This window comes from Sceloporus occidentalis, unplaced genomic scaffold (assembly GCF_023333645.1).
Source record: "Sceloporus occidentalis isolate IW3139 unplaced genomic scaffold, rSceOcc1.0.p SCAF_7, whole genome shotgun sequence".
In the NCBI taxonomy this organism is placed as follows: Eukaryota; Metazoa; Chordata; class Lepidosauria; order Squamata; family Phrynosomatidae; genus Sceloporus; species Sceloporus occidentalis.
The window spans coordinates 96,249,750-96,277,386 of record NW_028316987.1 but is presented as its reverse complement, the minus strand read 5'-3'; the positions used below and the strand labels follow the sequence as shown (position 1 = coordinate 96,277,386).

The 27,637-nt window shown below is 46.5% G+C and overlaps 1 protein-coding gene across 3 annotated transcripts in view; it reads left to right on the top strand.

The window, feature by feature from the left end:
• LOC149310176 (uncharacterized) overlaps positions 1–27,637 on the top strand; it is a 50,971-nt gene that overhangs the window by 16,585 nt on the left and 6,749 nt on the right. Inside the window, exons 1-6 of one of the 3 annotated variants that reach the window (XM_089533847.1) lie at positions 1,335–1,671; positions 14,706–20,543; positions 20,917–21,219; positions 23,073–23,158; positions 24,411–24,494; positions 26,173–26,319. In XM_089533847.1, the coding sequence (XP_089389973.1) occupies positions 14,813–20,543; positions 20,917–21,219; positions 23,073–23,158; positions 24,411–24,494; positions 26,173–26,319 (6,351 nt within the window). In that variant the 5' untranslated portion in view covers positions 1,335–1,671; positions 14,706–14,812. Of the gene's footprint in view, positions 1–1,334; positions 1,672–14,705; positions 20,544–20,916; positions 21,220–23,072; positions 23,159–24,410; positions 24,495–26,172; positions 26,320–27,637 lie in introns of those variants that run through there. The other 2 variants (XM_089533845.1, XM_089533848.1) reach the window with 2 other exon arrangements.

The window sequence follows — 27,637 nt, the reverse complement described above, 5'->3', positions numbered from 1 at the left end:
AGATCATCCAATTAAAACAGTATAAAATCAACATTAAAAACAAACAAAAAGTCAAAACACCATTTAAAACCACCCTGCAATGATTACTGTCTTAAAAGCCTGCCGAAATACAAACATTTGTGCTTGCTGGTAACTTTTTACCAAGCTCCGGGGTCCATTTCTAATGCAGAATTATCGTGCCGCTTTAGCTGCCGTGGCTCTTATCCTGTGGCATCCTGGGATTTGCAGTTTAGGGAGAGGATATTTTAGATTATTTCAAATTCTCTGCGAGAGAAGCACCTCACCAGTCTACAAATCCCAGGATCCCAGAAGACGCAGCCATGGAAGTTAAAGTGGAATGATAGCGTTATAACTGTGCAGTGTGAAGGGGCCTCTGGTCTTGCAGATCTGTGAAGAGAGAGATAGGAGGTTGTCACAGAGGGGTTGAAAATATAAGCAGACATAACAATAGCCTGCCAGTTTTATTTTTTGATGGTCCCACAAATTCCTTGATGAGCGCTAACATGCCGTTCTCCATGAAGGCTTGCAGTCTTTGAATATGGCTCTAATAATAATAATAATAATAATAATAAACTTTATTTATACCCCGCCTCTCCACAGGGATTGAGGCAGTTTACAATAAAAAACACCAGAATACATTATAATAATAATCCCCATTATTCCCTCCCCCCTCTAAAATAATCAATTAAATCACATTGAACATTCATTAAAAACTATGAGATAAAACATTACAAAAACCCAGTAAACTAATCCGAGGCTCTAGCCTTTAGGTTGAGTCTCCCTTTTCTGGAATTCCAGAACCCCAAATACTCCAAAATCTAACATTATCCACAAGGATGTCTGAGACACCTTTGCTTTCTGATGGTTCAAACATTATTTCATATCATGGGGTTTTCTTGGCAAGAGTGGCCCAGAGGAGGTTTGCCCTTGCCTTCCTCTGAGGCTGAGAGAGTGTGCCTTGCCCAAGGAAACCCAGTGGGCTCTCATGGTCAAACCAGGATTCGAACCCTGATCTCCAGAGTCATAGGTCATAGTCTGACACTCAAACCACTACATGACACTGGCTCCTTTAGAGGCACCGAATTGTGCCCCAAAACACACTCATAGCCAGGGATGATGCTTCAGCAAATATGTTATTTGCCCCTATAACCATCCTTAGCTGGTTTTGCCAGCCAAACGCAAACGTAGCCAACAGACTGGCTTGTCAAATGCCAAAAATAGCAATAAATACAGAAGCCTCAAATCAGAATAGGAAAATCACTGTTGTCCGCATTAGGTGGGATTAAGCTGGAGGAGGGTCACCCATTGAACTTCTCATCCCAGCTCATCCATCCTACAGCGCTGAGTATAGGATGGCTTTGGGATCTGATGCCCTGACCCTTGGATGATCCTTCGGGGTCTGACGCAGTGGAAGCTTCAGAGGACGGGGAGCACTGTCCTCAGACCCCCAAAGAGGGATGCTTGGCTGGGATGCTTTTGCCAGGGATTCCTGGCCTGGTGGGGCTGGACAACTGACCATGAGGGAGCCGTTCAGATCCACAGTCCTCCTGATTCTGTGGACTTTTAAACACTTGACAAAAGGCTTCTCCAACCTGCTGCCTCCTGGTTGGGTTGGACAACAATTCCCATCATCCTGCTAACAGACAACGCATCCTGGAGGGCGTCACATTGGTGAGTGCTGCTATCAGGTTAAAATGCATCCCTCCAGATGGGGTTGGACAGCAGATTCCAGCCTTCCTTGCCATTGGCAATGAATTTTAGTGTTGATGGGAGTTGCAGTCCAACACTTGGTCTGTGCTGATCTAGAAGAGGGAGACTCAGAGTGTGGTTTATGGCTCTCTCATAGGGCTGCTCAGTAGGGCAGCAGATGCAATAATCTTCTGAAGGTAGACCTCCATCAGTGAAGCGAATGAGTTCCTGAACATTATTTCTGTAATGGAAAATTTGGCATCAGAGGCAGAAATAAAATGGAAAGAATAGGAGAGGTCTCTACGCTGCAAGAAATAAGAGCAGCGCCACATGTTTAGCCAAGCTTCTAGAAACTACAGTCAGTCCTCCACATTTGCGGCTTTGACTTTTGCGGCTTTGATTATTTATGGTCTTGATTAATACGTTCTCTCTAGGAACCTCTAGGTCCTCCAGCGCAACTCTGCTGGAAGTTGACAATAGAGTTGTGCCAGAGAACTTTGACATTACTAGAGAAAACACTTCTCTAGGCATTTGTAGGTCCTCCAGCATCATTCTATGGTCAACGTCTGGCAGATATTGACCACAGAGTTGCACTGGAGGACCTGGAGATTCCTAGAGAGATGTTCCCTCGGGTAAAAAGAATAGTGTTTTTTTATTTGTGGGTTTTCTGCATTCACGGGGGTCCTTCACCCCAAACCCTGACAAAGGTGGGGGGACCGCTGTAACAACATGCATGTGTGAAATGAAACAACCAGGTTAGCTAAGTTTTGCAGAAGTTAATAAAAGTCAGCTTTCTAGAGTCCACCAGAAGTTCTCTTCCAGGAGACATCCAGAATGATTTTCATCTTTTACTAGCCTCCACTTTTCTTATGATTCCGTTTTGGTGGTCAAATTTATAGACACACACACTCTCTCTCTCTCTCTCTCTCTCTCTCTCTCTCTCTCTCTCTCTCTCTATATATATATATATATATATATATATATATATACTCTCAGTTGCATACAGGAATGCTTCAGCATAACAAATTGCAGGAAAATGAAAACACAAGTTTCTATAAAAGCTGCCCAAATGACCAAATATAAGTTCATTTGTACATTTTCTCTTGCAAGTGTTGTTAGATCTTCTATCCATGGGATCAGAGGCGGAGAACAATGAGCTTTTCCAGTAACAAAGTATCACTCTTTTAGTAGTCAAAAGGGTGAGGAAGATCCACTTCCGTTGGCCATTTGTTAATTTCTCAACCCGTTTTCAATAAATCCTGCCTGTTCAGGGTTTACCAAAGATTAAATGGGTTTTGTAATCTATTTGCTAAAGTAGCTGTCAATGTTTTGATTTCAACATGGCTCAATGGTATTGAATTATAGGAATTGTAGTTTGTTGTGGCACCAGAGCTCTCTGACAGAGAAGGCTAAATGTCTCCCAAAACTACAAATCCCAAATTTCTATGGCATTGAGCCATGGCAGTTAAAGTGGTATCAAACTGGATTATTTCTGCAGTGTGGATGCAGCCCAGGATGCATTTGTAATGTTCGACCGGAAACCCATCAGGGCCAGGAGACTTCCTACTTTTCATATTTGCTATAGAGTTGATAATTTCCTTTAAGTATAAAGGTTCCAAAAGAAATAGTTGCTGTGAGATGCTAATTTTGGGAAGGCCAATACGAGAAAAGAAAGTCTGCTCATTCTGTTGGTGAATTTCATTATCAAAGCTATCAAGAGCCGCATAAAACTTTAAAAACTGTAGATTTATAGCGGTGTACGATGGTATATAAATCATTGCTTTTCTCTTTGATAGCCGAAATAACATTGCGTTGCTGTTGATGCTGAAGGCAATTGCGTTCCCGGTTTTCCCAGTAGGCTTGCCATAAACATGTCAAAGCCAGTTCTGTTTGCCGCGAGAGAATATTATTCAATTGATATTTAACTTTTTTTGCAATTATTGATAAAGCTGTTCAGAGGGAAAGTGAGATGCAAGAGCTTTCAGCTGGTTTTTCAATAATTCCTTTTTCATTCTTATGTCTTTTTAAAATAAGAATAAGCGATGACTCTCCCCTGAATGTAGGCTTTGCATGCTTCCCATTCAAAGGCCTATGAACTTGCAGAGCCTTGATTCATTTTAAAATATTCCATCCGATCTGCTGACCTTTGAGTCCTGAATTGCTCATCATTGAGAAGTGAAACATTACATTCCCAGAGACTAAAACTTGCAGTGATTCCCAAACTTTGGTCCCCCAGATGTTTTGGACTTCAGCTCCCAGAATTCCAGACTGTCTACCAAGATGGCTGGGCTTCGGGGAGATGAAGTCCAGAACGCTTGGAGCACCAAAGTATAGGAAAAATTAGCAGCATTAGAAAAGTTCAGTTCTAGGCAAAGTTTAGAAAAAGGAAGTCCCTGGGCACCAGTGCCCTGCTTGCATCTGAGGAAGTAGACCAAGAATGGTTTGGGGAGAGGCAGTGATGGAGACTGGCAAGTAAAATGCACAAATCTGCCACTTCTGGGGGTTTCCAGGAGCTGTTGCTAATTCATAAATAGTGTTGTAAATGCAGAGTTTGCAATTATTGTGGGCTTGCGATGGCCACACACGTTGGGGGTCAGAAAGAGTTGGGGCCATATGTGTTTCCCTCAGCTGCACTTTCCCCAATCCCTTCATAGATGGTTGTTTGTGCTCCTCTCCTCAGTGCCCTCCTTTCTTCCCTCCTGACCTTTCTCTGGTTCTCAGAGGGAAATGAGGGACCCCATTATGGATTGTTCCCAAACAACAAAGGATCTTCTGGTCCCTTGAAGGCCGTCCCAGTAGTTAGGACACGTAAGCTGCTTTGGACCAGCGTCCGGATTAAATGCATGGAAGGAAGCACACACAGAGAGTATGTGTGAGCATGGGCTTTAGCTCAATGGAACCAAAAGACAAAAACAGAACCAGTTACTTGTCATGCAAAGGGATCTTGTAGCACGTTTTAGACTAACTTTGAGAAAGAAGTTGTAGCAGCATAAGCATTCATATACCTGGTTTACTTTCACAGTTGCATGGGATGAACTGGTTTCCAGGAAGGGCCAAAGCCTCCAAACACTTGGCCTACTTCCTCAGATGCATGAAGTGAACTGGTGTCCAGGAGGACCAAAGACTCCATAGACTTGGTCAATTTCCTCAAATGCAGGGAGAGAAATGATGCCCACAAAAGACCAAAGCCTCCCAAAACTTGGTCCACTTCCTCAGATGCAATAGTGAACTGATCTCCAGGAAGGACCAAGTCTCAGTAGAAAGAAGTTGGCAGCATGAGCTTTCATCGGCTTCAGTCTACTTCCTCCAAATGCATTTGGTGGAGTGGAAAGCCAGGGACAGACCTAGTGTATAATAAATACTCAACTACAAGTCGACCTGATATATAAGTCGAGGGCAGGTTTGGGGGCCAAAATTATGGATTTTGAGATGACCTGTAGATAAGTTGAGAGTAAAACCTAGGGGCAAGTAATGAAGGATGTAAAGCAGGGGTAGGCAACCTGCGGCCCGCGGGCCGGATGCGGCCCGGCAAGGCCTTGGGACTGGCCCCAGCCCGGTCCTGCCCCCGATTGCTGCCGGAGCCTTTGGCCTCTCATGTGAGGGCGTGGGGCCTTTGGCCTATCAGGAGGAGGCGGGCAAGGGGGGCAATTGTCTATAGAAGCCTCTGAAACATGCATTTATGTTAACATTTTTTAAAAAATCAGCCAATTTGTTAGCATGTCCTCCATTTTTTTTAAAAAGTATCCTCCATTTGAAATTTTTGTCCTACATTTGAACCGGTTTATTTATTTATTTGATTTTTTTAAAAAAATTATTTAATTATTCATTTTTTGGCTTCGGCCCCCCAGTTGTCTGAGGGACAGCAACCCGGCCCCCGGCTCAAAAAGGTTGCCTACCCCTGATGTAAAGGATGAAGCAATGGAAAACAAGGCCAAAGAACTTACAAAATTCCAGCAGGATAACTATTTGTACTCATACTAAAGCAGTGATTCCCAAACTTTGGTTTTTGAGGTGTTTTGGACTTCAGCTCCCAGAAGCCCCAGCTGGCTTGGCCAACACTCATGAATTATGGGAGCTGAAGTCCAAAACAACTGGAGAACCAAAGTTTGGGAACCACTGTACTAAAGGCTGGATGGATGAGAGAGTAGAAAGGAATCACTGCTTCCAGGGGCAGAGTAAACTCTTGCCTTTCACCAGGGGATGATATATATATATATATGTATGTATGTATGTATGAATGAGTTAAAGTACAATACTTATGTTGAGCCATGGATAAGTCGACTCATGTTTTTGGGTCAGTTTTTTTAACCTAAATTTCTAGGCGTATTCCTGAGTATAGACAGTATATTAGTGTGTGAGAATGGCAAGTCAAATTCAAAATCCTTTGTGTATGGAAATGAAGTGGCAACTCCAGTTTCAAGGATGGTCATAAGGGAACAAAGGCAGAAGAAACTAGGCTGCAGGTGAGGAGAATGGATGAGTCCCTATGTTGGGAGAAAGGCGGGATATAAGAAAATAATAAGAATAATAAGTAGTTAGTAGTAGTAGTGTGGGAAAGAGAGAAGGATGTGATGAAGAGGCCAAGGGTGCCCACCTGAGGATGGGTTCAAATAGTGTTGAAATGTGTGTAGTAGTGTGTCAGGAAACCACTCTCTCTGTTCAACCCATTGCTGATGGACTGTAGTTTGTGGATGAACTCCACTTCTGCGGTTTCTCTTTCCCATCTTCCTTTATAGTTCTTTAGTTCAAGGACCGCTGTTCTGAGGTCTGAGATTGAATGTCCAGGGAGACATTGTGCCACTGGTTTTGTGTAGAAACTTTGTCAAACTTCTAGAAACCACTTCTTCCAAAACACATCCAGGACTCGCCTCTTCTTTCACCTGTTTCCACTTTTCTTATGATTCTGGCTGGTATAGATCTATGCTTTTATTTTATTTTTTAAAACATGGTGGGGTTGCTGGTGAGCCAGGCTTATCTGCACCCTGCTTTCTCTCTCTCTTTTGCTCTTTGCTCATGCTCAGGGAGGGATTCTGGGGACAGCTGCTGTTTGCCTGGCCTGCTGCAGACAGACATGCATGGCTGCACTAAGATCGACTTGCATCCCACTCTTTCCCAGATAAAGCACTGTGTATTGCAATACTGACTACAGACACACTGTCGCAACCTGATACAAAAAGTCTCTGCTTCTCCAGCTCTTCTTCACCATCCTCCCAATGCCAATGCTGCTAAAAACCCTTCCAGCTAGACAGAGGATGAGGAGGAAAGGTGGCCTGAACCAGTATGTAAAGCTTTTGCAAAGAAGCGCTTCTCTTTTCAGAGGCTTTGTTGACTGAAGGTGCATTTACTCTGTAGAAATAATGCAATTCAACACCATTTTGACTGTCATGGCTCCATCCTATAAATTCCTGGGATGTTTATTTTGTGAAGCACCAGCACCCTTTGGCAGAGAAGGCAAAAAGTCTTGCAAAACTAGAGATCCCAAGATTCCATAGGATGGAACGACAGCACTTCAAAGGGTGTCAAACTGCATTATTTCTGCAGTGCAGGCGCACTCTATTTGCGCCTGCGCACATCCAGCCGTGCCATGCTCCCTTCCCCCCTGTTGCTGCAAATGTGCCCCGGGTTCTTGTGTGTACTCCAGAAACTAAGTAGTCAGAACCAGTCAGGGATCTGTCATGTTCCTCTCCTTCGGAGGACACAGCCAGCCTTGCAAAAATGCCAGTGGGCAAAAAATGCCAGTGCTCAGAAGCACGGTCCCCCTTTGCAAGAGAAGCCTTTGCTAAAGTTCACTCTCTCACTGCCTTCCCTCCTACCTTGTCAAGTCTAGTCTCTTCTGTCTTCTTTGCTGGAGGATTTAGTTGGCCTCCTCTCTCTCTCTCTCTCTCTCTCTCTCTCTCTCTCTCTCTCTCTCTCCATCTTCTCAATTCTGAACATGGGTGCAAATGTTGAGAAATGGATTAAAGCAATATACAGAGGGGGCCCTTGGGATCCACAGGAGTTTGGTTCTAGGATCTTCGGTGTATACCAAAATCCATGGATGCTCAAATCCCATTAACTACAATGGGGGATGATGATGATGATGACAGTGCAGCCCTTGGTATTTGCTCTGGTTTAGTTCTAGGACCTTCAGTGGATACCAAAATCCATGGATGCTCAAATCCCATTGTATACAATAGGGTATTATTATTATTATTATTATTATTATTATTATTATTATTATTATTACAGCAGGGGCCCTTGTTATTCATTGTGGTTTCGTTCAAGGGACCTTAGATGGATACCAAAATGCATGGATGCTCAAAAGTCCCATTATATACAATTATATACATGGGGTATTATTATTATTATTATTATTATTATTATTATTATTACTACCACTACTACACTGGGTCATATGGAATCACAGGGCTACAGTTGTATAGTGTGGAAGGCCTACCTTCCATCTGTCCTGCATTGCCCCAGGCTGCATCTACACTGCAGAATTAATGCAGTTGGACACTGCTTTAACTGCCATGGCTCAATGCTTTGGAATCCTGGGATCTGTAGTTTCATAAGATATTTAGCCTTCCCTGTCAGAGAGCTCGGGTGCCACAACAAACTACAAATCCCACTACAGACTAGACATTTAATTTAACCTGGTGTGCAAATGTATCAGTGGCAAAGGGAGCCTCACCTGTCAGATGTCTGCCTGTCACACACCTGTTAAAGATGCAGGATCCGGCTAGCTGGGTTGGGGAAGGTTACTTTGAGGACTGCAGTTCCCAAAACCCCCAGCCAGTGAGGCCAATGGGTGGTCTGGGGTGCATCTACACTGTAGAAATAATGCAGTTTGACACCACTTTAAGAGCTGTAGCTCCAGCCTATATAGTCCTGGAATTTTTAGTTTAGCAAGGTCTTTTGCCTTCTCTGCCAAAGAGTGCAAATCCCAGGAGTCTCTAGGAGGGGACCATGGCAGTTAAAGTGGTGTCAAACTTCGTTATTTCTACAGTGCAGATGCCCCTGAAATGTAAGAGAATGACCAGTCTCTTAATGACTGGTGTTTCGTGACTGATATGTTTCTAGCATCTGCCTATGTATTGCCATACAATATTGTGCTGGTGCTGTAGCCTATGGGCATCCTGGGATGTGTAGTTTTGCAAGATCTTTCTCTGCTGGTGCCTCACCAAACTACCAATCCCAGGTTTCTGTAGGATAGAATCACAGCACATAAAGTGGTGTCAAACTGCATTATTTGTGACAGTGTAGATGCACCCCTAGTCAAAAGAAAAGTAATTTTCCACAGCTCTCTTTATGTGCAGAAGAACATCTTCAAGATGGCAGCTTCCAGATGTGTAGGTCTACAGTTCCTATCTCCTGTAAAGAGCATCCTCAAAACACCTGGAATCTGTAGGGCTGGGGGGGAAATAACCCTGGCTTTGAAAAGTCTTCCCTCTTAACCCTCTGCATCCCAACCTGGAGTCAGAATTAACAATAAGTGTCTCCAGGCCACCCTTGAAAACCTAGGTTTTTGTGTGTGCAAAACCATAAATCCCTCCAGAGATTGTTGGACTACAACTCCCATCAGTCCCATTGGTGAGGAATGATGTGCCTGGAGGGCAGCATGATACCCGTTTGAATTAATCTTTGCTTGCTACTAATGAGGTTCTCGTAGGATAGGTGTGAGCAAGGATGATGGGCTTTTGAGTCTCAGTAGCCTCTGCCAGGAAAGTCCAAGGGTGGGGAATGCTGGGTGCTGCAGTCCAAAAGCATCTGGGAAACTGCATGATTATTATCCATGCCTTAGCGGTTTCTCTACTTTTGTGAAAGGCCAGGAATAGGGAGAATGTGTTTGTGGGGGAAGTAAAGTGGAAATCCTGTATCTCCTTATAGAGAAGAAAAGCCACATAAAACATGTGGGAATGTCTCTGGAAGGTATTTAGGTAACTCTATCACAGCGTTTTGGACTATGACTCTGGAGAACAGGGTTTGAATCCCTAACTGGCCGTGAAAACCCACACACTCTCAGTCCCAGAGGGTAGCAATTGCAAACCACTTCTGAACAAATCTTACCAAGAGAAACCTGTAGTAGCTTCGCCTTAGGGTTGCCACAAATTGGAAACGACTTGAAGGCACACGACAAACACAACATCACAGCACTTGCCCCAGGTCACCTTATAGCAGTGGTCCTCAACCTTCCTAATGCTGCAACCCTTTAATACAGTTCCTGTTATAGTGGTGACCCCCAACCATAAAATTGTGGTGTCTCAGTTCCTAAGACAATTGGAAATATGTGTTTTCCGATGGTCTTAGGCGACCCCTGTGAAAGGGGTTGCGACCCACAGGTTGAAAACCACGCCTTATATGTTTCCAGCATGGAAAAACCCTGGTCTTTCCAGAGGCCTGATCCGGTGCTGAAACCACTACACCATCTGCCCTCAGCAACCAAGCCAAACTCCCACTGCTTTTGCTTTAAGCTCTGGAAGAGGTCCGGCCCCATTGCCACCTTCTGCCCCACAGCTGGATAAAAGGGGCCTTCTCCCCCCAGGGCCCCTTGTTTGGGTTTCTGATGCTAGCCAAGTGCTCCTCTGTCTCTGGTTGGTTGCCCCGAAGGTGTGCACTGCGGAGAGACTCCTTCTGGCTGAGTTGTGGGTGTGATTGTGGGGTTTTGTGGGGACCCACTTCAATGGGGGCTGTCCTGAATCGGCTTCAGCATCTGGTGGAAAAAGGTAAAGCTTTGGCCGGTGGGGTTCTGGAGAGTGGGGTGTTTAAGCATGCGCAGAGTGCCCTTGGCTGCTTCCTTGCACCTGGTTGAGTTTGGAAAAAGTTTTGCTTTGGTGTACTATAATTCCCAGAGTTGCTTGGTCAGAATGGGTTGTGTGGTCAGGGGGTACTGGGACATGCAATCCCAAAAAGTACTGTAACTTCCCCCAGCTCTGCACACGACTAGAACAGCTTCTTTAGGCTCAAGCTGAGCAGGTGGCCTAACTGCAAAGGAGGACAAGGCACCAAAAATGGAGGACATTGTGAAATAAAAACCTCAAGGCATTCATGCAAAATAGAAATTCATGCTTCTTAGTCATGCTCCAAATGGAGGACATTTTGGAATCCCTCCTGGACAGAAGGTGGAAATGGAGAGTGTGTCCTGAAAAAGGAGGACGTCTGGTCAACCTGAGCTAAAAACACTAATAGAAATGTAAATTTATCCATTGGGAGAGGCGGGTAAGAAATAATAATGAGATGATAATAATTTATAGTCATGCTTCTTTGACATGCTCCAAATGGAAGACATTTTGGAATCCCTGCTGGGCCGAAGGTGGAAATGGAGGATGCGTCCTGGAAAAGGAGGGCGTCTGGTTATCCTGAGCTAAGAACACTAATAGAACTGTAAATTCATTCTTCTTAGTCACGCTCCAAATGGAGGGCATTTTGGAATCCCTCCAGGGCAGGAGGTTGAAGTGTAGGACATGTGCTGAGAAAGGCTATCTGCTCACCCTGTCCAGGCTGTATTTGTATCAGACTCATCACACCCGACTGCTGTGGCTGGGGATTTGGGGAGTTGTAGTCCAAAGGGCGGATGATTTCCAAACTCTGCATGGGAAAGAGGGTGGTAAGCCCCATTTGGGGGCTTGTGCCTCCTTGTTTGGGGGAAGATATTAATTTAGGGAATTTAGGTCCTGTATTCAATCCTGGTGTCAGACCAGAAGCTCGCAAAAGTAGAGATTTCTTCCAAATCCTGACCTGTCTTTACTTTGTAATTCTGGTTTTTCCTCCCTTCTTTCTTTGTTGGGTGGGGTCATAAGAAGCGCTCTGTGATTTATGTTTATCTGCGCTGCAGAAATAATCCAGTTTGACACCACTTGAACTGCCACAACTCCATGCTATGGAATTCTGGGATTTGTAGTTTAATAACAACAACAACTTTCTTATCCACCTCTCCCCATGGATAAATTTACCTTCATATTATTGCTTTTAGCTCGAGGTGGCCAGACATCCTCCTTTTCCAGGACACATTGTCCATATCAGTCTTCTGTCCAGAAGGAATTTCAAAATATCCTGCATTTTAGCAAAATTGCATTTGAAATTTTTAATTTAATTTAATTTAAATCCATTTTGTCTACAGCAAAGAAGCACGAATTTACATTTATTGTAGGAGTTTATCACACAAAGGAGATCAGGAGTTTGTCCTGTGAATATCCCAGAAAAATTGCGTAATGACACAAAACATCATACGATGTCGCACAAAACCTGCCATTAAAGTGGTCGCAAAGAAGCCTTAACACGCATCTTTCCTTAAGAAACAGAGCCCTCCCTCCAGTCCATCTGCCTTGGTCCAGGCCTTGGAGGTAGAGAGGAACTGCTGGACCTCCTCCCCTTTCCCTCCACCACTCCCTTCTCCTTTTGTGTCGTGTCTTTCTAGATTGTAAGCCTGAGGGCAGGGAACCGTCCAATTAAAGAGATTGTATGTACAGCGCTGTGTAAATTTACAGCACTATATAAATAAAGCTTAATAATAATAATAATAATAATAATAATCTTTTTACTTTTGGGATTTCAGCGACAATACATTTCCAATATCACTTTATTTGCATGTGATAATCATTTGCCATTTTCGCTTTATTTACCAGATGCTATAAATGTGCTTTAATCTCTCGTTAATGCCAAAATTAGCTCCAGTATGATAAACTCCTTAGTGTTTTTAGCTTTTGGTTGGTCGTGTCCTCTGTTTTCCTTGCATGCCCTACATCTTCAGTGCCTTGTCCTCCTTTGTGGTGAGGACATCCGGTCACCTGTGCCTCAACAAAAATACAACTCTAAGGACTCCATACTGTGGAGCCAGGGCAATTAAAGTGGTGTCAAAACTGCCTTATTTCTGTAGTGCAGATTATACTTTAGTCACTGCTTATCAAGTGATTGGAGATAGGAACCGAGTGATAGGAGATAAGAATAAACTTATATCTGATTGCCATTTTTGGGCTGCAGATCTAGAGATTCCCCCAACACTGCACTAGAGCTGCAATCCCAATGCTACAACCAAAGCTTGGGAAAGTTACTTTTTTGTGAACTACAAGTCCCACATTTGTAGGGGCCTTCTCAATAATGGGGTATTGCAGGTTTCTTTGTGCCATTATAGGAGGGTTTCTTATCTTCCCAAGTAAGTAAGCAAGCAAGCAAGCAAGCAAAGCTGGGAAGTGGCAGGCCTTAATCTATTCTTGGCATGCTAAGAAGGGATGGAGCTTGCAACTGTCTGAGCCAGGAGGGCACCGCCGTATTTCTTCTTGTTTCTCGTAAGCTGCTGTCTGGTTCCCTGGAGGCTAAGCTGGATCGACCGCTTTGAGAGGCACCGGACCCATTAGCTGGATTTCAGTCGGAGAGGTTAAGAGCCCAAGGAGAGGCAATGGCAGAGAGGCATCGATGCAACCAAGCCCGGGACTTGGCAGCAATCCCTGGACCAGCCCATAATAAGGAGAGTGAAAAAGCAACCCTAAAAGCCCCAGGTCCCCTTTCATCTTGGAAACTAAGCTGGGTTAGCCCTGGTTAGTCCTCGGATGGTAGACCGCCATGGGATGCCAGGAGTTATCAGCTCTCCCTTGACCAGCCCTTAATAAGTAGAGAGTATGAATACCCTAAAAGTACATAAAAGTGAGTAAATATCCTAAAAGCACCAGATCGCACATGATCTTGGAAGCTAAGCAAGGTCAGCTCTGGTTAGTCCTTGGATGAGAGACCACCAAGGGATGCCAGGAGCTTTCAGCTCTCCCTGCACCAGCCCATAATAAGTAGAGAGTATAAATACCCTAAAAGCACCTGAAAGTCTATAAATACCCTAAAAGTACGTAAAAGTGAATAAATATCCTAAAAGTACTAGGTTGCATGTGATCTTGGAAGCCATTTATTTATTTGGTTTATATCCCACCTTTCTCCTCGGAGGGGACCCAAGTAGAGGGAATAAATACCTTAAAAGCACCAGATCCCATCACAACTTGGAAGCTAAGCAGGGTCAGCACTGGTTAGTCCTTGGATGGATGACTGCCAAGGGATGCCAGGTGCTGGAAGCTCTATTTCAGAGGAAGGAATGGGAAAACCACCTCTGGCTATTGCTTAAAACCCTATGAAATCTGTTGGGTCACCATAAATCTGACAGGTGACTTGAAGGCACAAACACTCACAAGATCTGATCTTGCTTCCATTTCTCTGCAAATGCTGCAGGCTGCACCTTCAAGAGCATGGAGGAAAAGGTGAATTCTTGGACTGCCACTCCCAGAATCCCCCAGTCAACTCTGCTTCCACATCTGAGCTTTGTCCCTTTTCTCCAAATGTTGCAGGCTGGAACTTCCAGAGCATGCAAAAAAGCTGTGCTGGCTGGGGGATTCTGGGATTGGCAGTCCAAAAAGAAGAACCTCCCCAAGCCCAATGAATCCCAGGTCCTGTAGGTTGTAGGAAGGAACTGGCAAAACCATCTCTGAAGATTCCTTGACTGAGAAAATCCTCTGAAATTCATGAGATCATCATAAGTTGGCAGGTGACTTGAAGGCACATACAATTGCTAGTTATTTAGTGCTTCTGTCTCCAAAGTGCTTTGCAAATGCTAACTCAGCCCTTTGCTAACCAGCTTCTGGTAAAGTGGATCAATGCATACAGGGGCATTAGGAAGCCACGAGGATGGGAGAGAAAGAGAGAGATCCTTCCCAACAAGTTGGGTTAAATCCCAAAGACTAACGACAAGAGCTTTGCAAAGTTCCCTATTTTGGACTGCAATATATTTCAAGAAATAATAACAAACAAACTGCCCACCAAGTTCCTGGTCCTGAGTAGCTCATTACACACTGCAGAAATAATCCAGGTTGACAGATGTTTTGGACTTCAGCTCCCAGAATTCCCAGCCACCTTGGTCAACAATTAGGAATTCTGGGAGCTGAAGTGCAAAACATCTGGGGGACCAAAGTTTGGAATACCACTGAGTTAACTTATCCATTCCTATTACTTCAGATAGGTGTGAGAGTGTTTTGTTGACTCTTTTTCCATTCCCTCTCTCCCAGATGGCTCTCAGAACAGCTCTGCCTCCTCTACATCCAGCGGTGGTGAGATCTTGACCCCTCTGCAGATCTCTCCGGTGGCGACACCTGACTGCCAAGCTGAGCTTCCAATGGATCCCTCCCTTTGTGCTCAAAGCGTCCAGGTCTTCCTACCAGGGAAGAAAGAAGACCGACCTCAGCCTGAAGGAGCCAGCTGTGATGCTGCCATCGGTGCCACCGCAGCCGGTCTGGTAGCCCTGAGCGAATGCGGCCAGGTCATGATGGAAGAGGCCCCTAAGACCAATAAGGTGGTCTCCAAAGGTCTCGGAGAACCTCCAGGAGTGGACACCCTCGATGCCAGGATAGTTATGGGGGAAGAGACTCAGTGCATGGAAGAGGAGGAAGATGTTGAAGGGGGAGAGTTGCCTACTGTCCCTGTGCCACCCAAACCTGGCGCCCTGAAGACCAGGCCTGGTGAGGAGGAAGAGGAGGAAGAAGAAACAAGTGATGTGGAAGGGCAGGCTCTGGAAGCTGCAGAAGAGCTCCGGTCAAGGCCTACAATCCACCCGATCGCAAAGGACTTGAGCAACCGACAAGTGTGCCTCTCTCTTCCCAGCCTCCTGAAGCACTCGGAGCAAGAGGTGGCAGTGCCAGCCTCATTCTCTCAGGGTGAACCTGTGGCTGACGTGCCTTCCCCTTCTCCCATGCTTACCAAAGACCCTTCCTTGGAGCCAGACGAAGGCCAGCACTTGCTGGTCAAGCATGCCGGTTGTGGTGGCATGGACCCAGAGCTCTACTTCACAGCTCCGTCCACTCCCATCCGGACTGTGTTTTCCCACCTCAGGCAGCAACCGCAGCAGCATCCTTTCCCTAAAGAGAGCCTCAGCGAAGAACAGAGTGACATGGACAATGAAGGCCTGGGCTCGCCCCCCACCTCCCCCTCGGGGTCCTACATCACAGCTGAGGGGGGCAGCTGGGCTTCTTCGGGCACTGCCAGCACCTCCCCTTCCTGCTCCCCAAACCTGATCGCGGAGTCGGAAGCCCTGGAGTCGCCGGATTTGGAGAGCGAGGTGACCTTCCAGACCCTGTCTCCCAGCACTTTTGTCCACGCTTCCTTCCCTGCGCCAGAGGACGAGGATGAGGATGATGGGCAGACGACTCCTGGAGAGGATGAAGACTGGGCCTCTGAGACAGTGACATGTAGGCTGGTCCTTCCAAAGCCAGAGCGGAGTGGCCCCTCTTGGCCAAAGAGCGGAGAAGATTCGGAAGACGATGAAGCCGTGCTGAGCTCTAGTGCCTCAGCAGGCCACAAGATTTTCAAGATAGAGAACTTGCCTTCTTACCAAACCATGAAGGGGTTTGCAGGTTCTGAACCCAACCCTTTGTCCTGTTCACTCAATGCCTTCTCTGGGCCTCCTCCTGAGTTCAATAGCATGTCCAGCGTGAGTCCTTCAGAGGCTGACACACCCGACACAGAACAAGAAGAGATGGCGGCTTCGTCCCCTGATGACGGGACAGAGAATACTGAGAACGACCAGATGATTTCTGCTTTGTTGCTGCCCTTCCGTGGCAGCCTCCTCTTTGAGGCAGAATCCATGGAGATCACCCTCTTTCCCCAAGGGGAATCGGTGGAAAACGACACCCTCTACGGCGCCGAGGATGAAGACAGCACCTCAGCCTCCTTCCTCCATTCTCTCTCTGAAGCCTCCATCAACGAAGGAGTGGATGAGTCCTTTGCTTACCAGGATGACACCTCTCCATCCTCCGACTCGGCCTCTTACAACGGAGAGGAAGATGAGCGGTTGTATAGTGTGGAACAGTATGCTGTGGTTGCAGAAGATGCTCACAAAGAGGACGAGGCTCCCAAGGGAGACCTAGAACCCGGATGTTTACACTCAGGCAGTGAGAGCGAGATGGAGACCTCATCGGATGCATACAATACAGATGAGGAAGAAGATGCTCCTTCTGTGGGTAAGGAAGCCAAGGGAGAACTAGGAGAGGAAGAACCCTTCCCAGGTGAGTCCAAAGCAGACGATGCCAATCCAGAGGGCCAGATCGATGCTCAAAGCCCTCATGAGAAGGTCACTAACTCACTACAAACTCCAACACAGCCAGAGGGCTCTGGTGATTCGTCTGAGAATTCAAGAGGCAGTAGCATTTCTCCTTCTGGGCATGGACAGAGGTTGTCTTTGGAGCAAGGCACTGCAGCAGCTCCTGGAGCATTGAGCCACAACACCAATGGTGAAAGAGAGGAAGAGCCTCCTAAGGAGGAAGGTTCCTCTCCAGAACATCTGTCTCTCTCGGATGGGCAAGAGGCCCTCGAGAAAGACCTCCATGACCCCGGGGAGTGTCTCATTGCCTGCTTCGATACAGATGACGAAACAGATGCGCTGCCTCCTTTGGATGATTCTGCGGAGATATCTCTGCCAGTGGGCCAGATTGCTGAAGAATGGATGGGACAGGTTTGCGCCGGGACAGCCATCCCTCTCGGGTGGGATCCAAAGCCGTATCCTGTTGAGTCTACAGAGCTGACATCTCAGGAGGTCAACGATGCGTCTGCCATTGATATCAGCGCCAGGCTGAAAGAATCTGAGGAACGGCTGCTGGAACTCCTTGACCAAGACAGTGCCTCAGGGGGAGGTTCACTGGAGCTTGAAGGACACAATGGAGGGACATTGGACTCTGAGAGGGGGAAGGAGGCAGCGCCGTTTGTATCCCTCCTTGAGTCCTCTATGGCAGCCATCTTGGAACAGCCTGAAGTGATCCGGGCCGACAGCGAACCGACAGAGGAGTGCCTTATAGCTTGCTTTGAGTCGGAGGATGAACTTGAGGAAGCCTCGTCTCTTGATCAGATGAACAACAACGAGGACCGCGAAGCAGTGACCTTTTCTGAGGCAAAAACAGGCTCTCAGACCCTCCTGGGCCTAAACAACAACACACAGGAAAACGTACTTGCGGAAGCCAGCGAGTTTCCCTTGGAGGCCATGGCGCTACCTGCTCAGGAAACCCTTCTGCCCCATCTAGAAGTTGAGGAACTCACTGAAATCCAGAGCTGGGCCATCTGTGGGATGCAGAGAAGCTCAGGCGGACCTGAAATGGAGATCTACAAAGGACACCTCACCAACAAAGAGACATCACTAGGGGATGATTTGGCTCCCAAACCCCTACAAGTATGTATGGAGACTGGCGAAGCCAAAGAGTCCAATGCAAAAGATGTTGAGTCCATTGAAGACCAGTGCCTAATAGGAATGGGCAGCCATCCTGAAGCAACAGCTGTGGAAGAAACCACAGAGAATGAGACAGGCAAACCAAATCAGCTTAGGGAAGAGGTTCCTACAGGAGATGACCGACTGATGGAAGCGGAAGAAGTTTTGGAGGAGCAACGGCAGGCGCTGTCGGAGGAAGGTGATCTGGAGCAAAACTGGGAAGCACCCTCAGAGGAAGAGGAGGATGTTTCAGAACCTGAGAGTGAAGAGCTCAGTGGAGCAGATTCGGTGGCAGAAATCTCTCTGGTGGAAGAGGCCATTCGGTTGAGAGACCACCTTGAAGGTGAACGCTTCACAGGTGATGTCCCGAAGCTGTTGGAAGCTGCCCACCATCTGGTCATCGAACAGCCAAACCTGAGAGACAGTAACATGAATTTGTTGCTAGCGCAGAATAGCGAGTCTGCATGTGTTCTCTCTGTGGGTGAAGCTGGCAGAGATCCATGTTTGACAGCGGGCTTTGAGGAGAAGATGGTGCCCAAAGAGGATGAGCTCAATGCTGCTGAGGTGTCTGGCCAAACTGGTCACCCTGAGCCAGCTGATAGGAAAGAAATTACTGAATGTCCACAGGTGCAGGGTGCGTATTTCCCAGAATCCCAGGCAGCAACCAAAGATGCTGAGATAGCCATCCCACCAGGTCCTGAGATGCTTAGCTCTGTGGCACATGTAGAACCAGCTGCATCTCTGCCTTCTTCAGGTGACTACCATCCTCCAGACCCCAAAGCTCAGGTAGTTGTGCCTTCTCCAGGAAGACCTCCTGCAGAAAACATAGACGTCGCACCTTCTTTAGATCATGATCTGCCCAGGCAACCACACCCACCAGTGCACAAGAAGACTTTTGCTGAGGCTCTCCTTCAAGGTCTCTTGCCCATTTTGGATGCTGAACTCACCATACAAGAGAAAGACCCGGACATCGCCTTATCTTCCACCGAGCAGCCTGAGGTCTCTCCGTCCTGGTCTCCCTCGGATTCCAGCTTCACCACAGCAGGCGAAGGTAGGTCTCATGAGAGCACTCTGGTGGCTGTGTCCTCAGACTCTGAGAGGGAAGAGCTAAGGACACCTGAGCAAATCTGGGGCTGCCCAGCCCAGGTGGTGGAGGAAAGCCCTCCTACACAGGAAGAGGAGGCTGTAGCATTTGAGATGGAGGACCTGGTGGCTGAGGCTGAAGATGCCCTAGCTGAACCTGTGGCTGTACCACTGAAGCCCTCTCCAGCAGATGAATCCTCACCGCAGAGCATGGCTGTGTGTTTGCACCACAGCGCTCTTGCATGGGCTCCTGGCTCACCCATCTCACGCCGTGCCCTGACTCAGATGGGTGCCGCTGCTGCAGCGGCCACTAACAACCAACAGCTTTTCTTTGCTTCTGAAGAAGAGATCTATCTGACCGAGCCCAAAAATGCTCAGCATGGTCTTTCCAGTGGAAATGGAGAAATGGATCACACCTCTGCTGTAGAGAGTGCAGGTGTTGATCTGGACAATTCAGGAACTGTTGTTGGAGAGAGTTCACTGACTTCCACTAGCCAGCTTGAACCATCTGTGGCCTTGTTGGAGACCACTGGTGGAGTAGCAGAGTCTCCTGACAATATCACAGACTGGCAGCAAATATCTAGTCTGTTGCAAGGCTCCTTTGGGAACCTGAAGGAGCAGAGAGTGGGGAGCTCTCGTCTCATGAGTAGCCAGCTCCTGGCAGAAGCACAAAGCCTCCGTGACATCCTTAAGAAGAAAGTGGCAGAGAGTTCCTCTATTGAACTCACGCCTGATTTGTCAGAAGCAGAAGATCTGGAGCTTCCATCTTCTTGTAATGCAGCTGCTGGTCAAGAGCAAGATGACTTACAACCTTGCAAGGAAGCAAGAGATGAAGAAGACTATCTGGAGGCAGAAAGACAAGAAGCTCCATCTGGAGAAGAGGTGTCTATTCCTGCAAAGATGAGGGAGATGCCTGCTAGCCAGGTGGTAAGCTCTGGTTCAGGAGAAAAAGACAAACCTGCCTTGAATATTGTCTCCATCTCTGGAGAAGACAAAGGAGAGGCAGCTGAGTCCATTGATGGAATCCCATCACAGCCAGAAGAGCTGTTGCTCCAGAGTCCAGAAGCTGACGTTGTGGCACAAGAGAGGACAGAGGAGGTGTTGGAAGAGATTAGATTAGGGGACACCACAGAGGAGACCATGTATCCAGAAGTGGAGAGTGATGATCAGGAAGAGCAAGAGGAAGAACAAATTCATCCCGATAATCTCACTGCAAGAGCGGGGACCCCCACCCCTGGGCCTGCCTTGTTGTCCATGGACTCCATTGTTCCTCCTCAATCCTCTGAAAGACCATCACAAGAGTCTCTCACTGTGGTGTCTCTTTCACAGCCAGAGCAACCCACGTCTCCCGCCTTGGAGGAAATGCCCATCTTGCCCCCTCCTTTTCCAAGTTCTGTGCCCCAAGAAGTGCCTCCACCTTCACCACAGCTGCCATCCTCTCCCTCGGAGAGCCGCTTCCAAGCCCCCGCTGCTGCCTCCTGGCTTATGGGTCCAATGGCTCGCCCGCCTGAGGAACACGCTCCTTCCAAGGAGACTCAACTCCTGCAGGACTCCAGGAAACCTCCTGTGGAAGGTGAGTCTTCCTTACTCTGTTCCCTCACCTCAACTGAAATAGTAAATGCCTGCCACAAGGTATCAAATGAAAATTTGGAGATGATGGGGGTTCTTAGGTGCTTTGGTCAAATAACACTCCAAGATCATGCTGAATGTTTTAAAATTGGGGGTGGGAACTTTGGGGAATAAATGGACCCAAAATAGGGGCTACATATGGCCCATGGGCCAGAGTTTGCCCACCATTAGCCTACCGGCATTCCTGGTTCCTGTCCCAGTGGTCACCACTGACTCAAGGGAGCTGCCACTGACTAGAATCCTCTATGCTTACCATGACTGGTTCCAGCCATGCCAGCCTATGCCAGCCTATACCACTAATTTCCTCCCTTCCTCAGCTCTCGAGGACACCAGACCCCTGGCACCTTCCCGGCTGGACCAGCATCCCAGTGGCAAAGACTCCAGGGGCAGGAACCGTTTGCCAGGCAACAAAGACTCCCGAGGAAAGGGCTTGGCCTCCTCGGCCGGGGAGAAGAGAGCCGACCGAGGATCCCTCGAGCTGGAATTGAGTTCTTCCAGTGAGAGGGAACTGTCCTACCGCTGCCCAGAGATCGAGAGTTTGAGGGAAGCGACTGGCGCAATGCTCTTGGATGAGAAGAAGCCTTTAGTGGGGAAAAGGATCCAGGAGACCAACCACAAAGGTGAGGACTCTAAAAACTAACAAAATGAATTTCAACAGGAGAAATGTAAGGGACCACACTTAGGCAGAAAAAACGAAATGTGCAGATATAGGATGGGGGATACCTGGCTTAAGGAGACTTCTACATGTGAAAGGGATCTAGGAGTCCAAGTAGACCATACATTGAATATGAGTCAACAGTGTAATGCGGCAGCTAAAAAGGCCAATGCAATTTTAGGCTGCATCAATAAAAATATAGTGTCTAGATCAAGGGAAGTAATGGTGCCACTCTATTCTGCTTTGGTCAGGCTTCACCTGAAATAATCCTGCGTCCAGTTCTGGGCACCAAATTTCAAAAAGGATGTTGAGAAACTGGAGTGTGTCCAAAGGAGGGCAACCAAAATGGTGAAGGGTCTGGAAACCATAAAGCCCTATGAGGAATGACTTGGGGAGCTGGGGATGTTTAACCTGGGGAAGAGACGGTTAAGAGGTGATACGATAGCCCTGTTTAAGTATTTGAAGGGATGTCATAGTGAGGAGGGAGCCAGCTTGTTTTCTGCTGCTCCACAGACTAGAACACAATGGAGCAATGGATGCAAGCTCCAGGAAAAGAGATTCCACCTCAACATTAGGGGGAACTTCCTGAGAGTAAGGGCTGTTTGACAGTGGAACAAACTCCCTGAGAGATTTTGGTGGAGTCTCCTTCCTTGGAGGCCTTTAAACAGAGGCTGGATGGGGAAGGCTTGTAAAGAGATCTTGTAGCACTTTTGAGACTAACTGAAAGAAAGAAGTTTGCAGCATGAGCTTTCATGAATTTAAATCTACTTCCTCAGTTGCACTTGGTGGAATGGAAAGCCAGGGACCTATAGATGCCATTAGTGTATATTGTCCATATATAGATCTGTCCCTGGCTCTGTTTAAAAACAGCCTCCAAAGAAGGAGACTCCATTAATTTCAAAGGGAGCAATGTGTTTCACTGTTGAATAGCTTTGGCTGTCAAGAAGCTCCTCCTAATGTTGAGCTGGAATCTCTTTTCCTGGAGCTTGCATCCATTGCTCCATTGTGTCTTATTCTCTGGAGCAGCAGAAAACAAGCTTGCTCCATCCTCAATATGGCATCCTTTTTCCAGAGTCATGTTCCAGCACCCAAACCACTGCACCATGCTGGCTCATATGCTTTACTCTCAAAATTGTCGATCATCTGAAACACACTTTGAAAAAAACACAGAATGGAGATCTTTTAAATAAAATAAATAAATACAGTCCTCGCTCCGTCTTTGTGGTCTTTGGACTCGGGTCCCTCACTTATGCGCGAGGGACGAATGGAGGGAGAATGAATGGGAGGCGCACCCGTGGCATGCACCCGCACTTATATTCAAGCCAATGAGGCTTGAATATATGCAAAATTCTATTTTCGCAAGGGAGTCCAGAACGGATCCCCCTGAAAAAAAGAGGGGCAACTGTAACTTTAAACAAATACAGTGTGCCCTTGGTATCTGCTGGGGTTTGGTTCCATGTTTCCCTGTGGATACCAAAATCCATGGATGCTCAAGTACCATTGAATACAATGGCATGGTAGAATGATGTCCCTTATATAAAATGATAAAATCAAAGTTTGCATTTTGGAATCTGTAGTTTTTGGAATATTTTCAAACCGTTTGGATGCTTGAATCCGTGGATAAAAAATCTGTGGATATGAAGGGTTGATGGTACTTAAGAGGAAACCGGGCTTCCTCTGGCCGCTGTAGGAGAACTAGGGCAAAGCGTGCAGAAAGGAAAGCCCACTGGGATATGAGGTAAGTTGGTTTTAAAAATAGCTGGCAATCTGGGACACTTGGAGGACCGTTTCAGACCTCACCTCCCTCCTCTTTTGCAGGGTCTTCGAACGACTCGGAAAGCAATGAAGGCTCCATCCCAGAACTGGAAGAGCCAGACGTTTCTGAACCACGCACTCAGACGCAGGTACTCCCGCTTTGCAGAGGAGGAGGCTGACTCTTTGGAAGCGAAGGGAAAGCCCAAAGGTTGATGAAGAGGAAACATGAGCCATTTGGGGTTCTAGAGTGAAGGTGTAGTTATTCGGACACAGCAGTTTATTCAGTGACAAAGTGTCAGTCCAGATATCAGCGCTCAAACTGAGCAATCTGCCACTGAAGCAAGCATACCCTTTTGGGAAATGTAGTTTTGGAAAATTCACAGCATTTTCTGTGCAGCAGATATCTTAAGGAGAAATATTATTTCCTACACAGAAAAAAACAAATACTTTTCTATGTAAAAAAATGGAAATTTTGCACAGAATAAGTGCCTCACTACAGCATTTTTTTTTTGCACAGAAATGCAAGAAATAACATTTTTTGTGCAGAAAATGTTGTTTCCTGCAGAGAAAATGCTATTTTCTGTGCAAAACAACTATGCATGAATTTTATGTGGCATAAGTCGTGAACAGCAAAGATTCTTGCCAGAGAATCATAGAATTGTCGAGTTGAAAGAGACCACAAGGGCCATCCAGTCCAACCCCCAGCCATGCAGGAAATCACAATCAAAGCATCCCTGACAGATGGCCATCCAGCCTCTGCTTATAGACCTCCAAATGAGGAGACTACACCAGTCTCCGAGGGAGGAGTGTGTTCCACTGTTGAACAGCCCTTACTCTCAGGAAGCTCCTCCTAATGTTGAGATGTAATCGCTTTTCCTGGAGCTTGCATCCATTGCTCCGGGTCCTGTTCTCCGGAGCAGCAGAAAACAAGCTTGTTCCCTCCTCAATATGACATCCCTTCAAATATTTAAACAGAGTCCAGGATTCTTCTCATCGTTGTTTCTCAGCATTTGAAAAACAAGTTTCTTGGCAATTCTTCACATATTTTTTACACATTCTTTCCAGTCCTGTCCAAGAATCTGACCCAGTAGAAGGCAGTCTCCTTATGTTCCTCTGAACCAAAGACAAGTTTGTCTTTTGTACTGCCCTGAAGTCATCTGGTTTTATCTCATTTTGGAAGTTTATTGGGGTTGGTCTTGGTCAAGGAAGAGCCACCAGCAAATACATCTCCAGGTAAGGAAGGCTAGGGAAGTATTTGGCCTGGATTCTGGGAGGAATCTGGCTGCCAATCCAAGTTGGCTTTACTGAGCTAGATGGAGCTGTCAAGGGTCTGATTCAGGAATACAGTAACTTTTTGGGTTTCTATGAATGTCGCCCAATAGCCCTGCTTGCATCTTCCAGGCACAGTTGACACACTCCTTGGGGACTGGCGAAGAGTCCATCAGCAAAGCAAAACAGAGTCGGAGCGAGAAGAAGGCAAGGAAGGTAAGACTTCCCTGAACCCTTTGCCTTAATTCAAAATAACTTCCCAAAGAGAAGGTTTGAAATATGGCGGCATCCCAGGAGGAAGAATCACTGGGATGGCCAACAAATGAATTAGATGGCTTGAGATGTCCAGGAGCCCAAAAGAAGAGCTTGGAAAGGTGGCTCTGCTCAGCTATTTAGCAACGATGGTGGTGTTTTAAGCAGAATTGAAAAAGTATCCAGAAAACATTATGTAAAATTTCCCAGTGCCCTAAATAATATTACAGTGCGCCCTCCACATTTGCGGATTTGTCTTTCGCGAATTTGATTATTTGTGGTTTTGATATGTTCTCTCTAGGAATCTCTAGGTCCTCCGTTGCAGCTCTGCCAGAAATTGACCATAGAGATATGCTGGAGAACCTACCATTTCCTAGAGAAAACACTCTCTAGGCATTTGTAGGCCCTCCACCATGATTCTTTGATCAGCTTCTGGCAGATGTTGAACATCGAGGTGCACTGGAGGACCTGGAGGTTCCTAGAGAGGTGTTCTCTCTGGTAAAAGAATTGGTGGTTTTTTATTTATAGTTTTCCCACTTTCACAGGGGCCCTGTGCCCCTAACCCTATCAAATGTGGAGGGCTCACTGTATTTGATTTAGCATTTAAATACTATATTCAAAGACATTCAGAGCTTTATGCAACAAGTAATTGTAATACTGTAAAGAGAACGGCATATACATGTCCTTCATATTTAAGATCCGAGAGACAGAGCTGGGTTAAGACCCTGGATGAGGTTGCCCATGTTTGTGGTTGGTTTTTGGGATTAGCCCTGGTTCTGACTCCTAAGGAGCCCTGCGCTTTGCATGGGTCTGGACCACAGCTTGGCCTTCTGCTGCAGATTTGGGCTGATGGAGAAGATGATGACTGGGTCTGGCTTCTGGAGATCATAGTGGGATCAGGATTCCCCCTCCCCCAGATGTTTGTGTATCAGTAAACCTCAGTCTCAGTTGCATTAAAATAAAAAGGCTTCTTTTGTACTTAAAATGGCTCAGGCATATCCAGAGATGTGGCAAAAATGCCCTCCTTGCCCCCTAGAAGCTGGATATTTTTGCCAAAAACATGGCAAATATGTCCCCAATGCTCCAAGAGGGTATTTGGAGGCATTTTTTTGTTTTTGGCAGGGGGATATAGTGGGAATGGGGTCTCCAAAGTATTCTAGAGGGGATAATGTGGTCTCCTAGCCTCCACCCACAGTTACCCATCCTTGAAATAAAGTATCTGCGTATAAACAGTTGACCCATGGATTCAAGCATCCATAGCTTGAAAATATTTTTTTAAAAGTATAAATTCCAAACAACAAACCTTGATTTTGCTATTTTATATAAGGGACACCATTCTACTATGTCATTGTATTTAATGCGACAAGAGCATCCATGGATTTGGGTATCCACAGGGGTCCTTGAACCAAACCCTAGTGATACCAAAGGCCCACTGTATTTGAAAGAAACAGTCGATACACATAACTCCAAAATAGTCTCTGACTCAAAATTGGATGATCAGAATGCCATGGGTCACTTTCTGTCCATTGGAGATGTTGCTGGGAGCGTGTTGGTTGTATCCAAAGTCCCTCATGTCTGGCTCAGAGTTAGTCCTCACAAGCTGGCTTCCCCTTCTCTTCTCTTCTCTTCTCTTCTCTTCCAGGCCATGTCCAAACTCGGTCTGCGGCAAATTCACGGGGTCACCAGGATCACCATTCGCAAATCCAAGAACATCTTGTTTGTCATAACCAAGCCAGACGTCTTCAAAAGCCCGGCATCGGACATCTACATTGTCTTTGGAGAAGCCAAGGTGAACTGTTGGGGGTGGAAAGTGCCCATGTGGGTCTCAAGTGCCTTTGTGTCTTGGGAGTTTGCACACTGGGGTAGGCATCTTATTAGTGGCATATGCCAGTATAGGTTTCGACTACTGTTGCATTGAGGGGCTGTGGAATTTGGTATTCCATTTCTCCATCTGCAGGACCCAAAGCCCCCTTCCTCAGACATACTGTGCACCTCTGAAATCCCCCCTTGCACAGCCTTTCCATGCTTCATGGGGAGCAGGCACAATTGGAGAAGGATTTGGCTATGTCCCTGTAGCCAGATGCAAAATGATTATAGTAACATGAAGTCAAAGACTTTCATGGCCGGCATCCATAGTTTTTTGTGGGTTTTTCGGGCTATGTGGCCATGTTCTAGAAGAGGTTTTTTCCTGACGTCTTGCCATCATCTGTGCCAGCCACAGATGCTGGCGAAACATCAGGAAGAAACTCTTCTAGAACATAGCCACATAGCCTGAAAAACCCACAAAAACTATGATTATAGTAACACTGAAATCTCAGTGGATCTCAGTAACAACACACAGTCAGCCCTCCATATCCATGGATTTTTTATCCACGGATTCAAGCATCCATAATTTGTAATTATTTTAAAAAGTATAAATTCCAAAAACCAAACCTTGATTTTGCCATTTTATACAAGGGACACCATCTTATTGTGCTATTGTATTTAATGGAAGTGGGTATTCACAAATTTTGGTATTTGTGGGAGGTCCTGGAACCAAACCCCAGCCGATAGCAAGGGTCCACTGTAATAATTTCACGTCTGACTACAGGGACATAGCCATAGCAATAGCAAATGCATTTGTATACTGCTTACTGATATACTAAGCAGTTTATAAAGTGTAAGCTAATTGTCCCCAACAATCTGGGTACACTCGGCCCTCGGGTTACGAAATTAATCCGTTCCGCCGCCATTTTCGTAACCCGGAAGGCTTCGTAAGCCGAGAAAGCCATTGGCGCTAATGGAGAAAAGCCGCGATTTGGTGCGAAATAGCGCCGAAAAGCACCAAAAGGTTATTCGTAACCCGGAATAACCTTCGTAACCCGGAAATATTTTTTTTTTCGTAACCCGGAAATTTCGTATCCCGGCGCATTCGTATCCCGGGGTAAGAGTGTACTCATTTTGGTGGCCTACGCAAGGATGCCAAGGCTCAGTTGACCTGGAGCCCTTAGCTGGTATTGAATTCACAACCTTGTGGTTTGTGAATGAGTGAGTGGCTGCAATAAAGTCCTTTAACCACCGCACCACCAGATCAAGAGAAGACATACATTTCTTGAATCTTGCCTCTT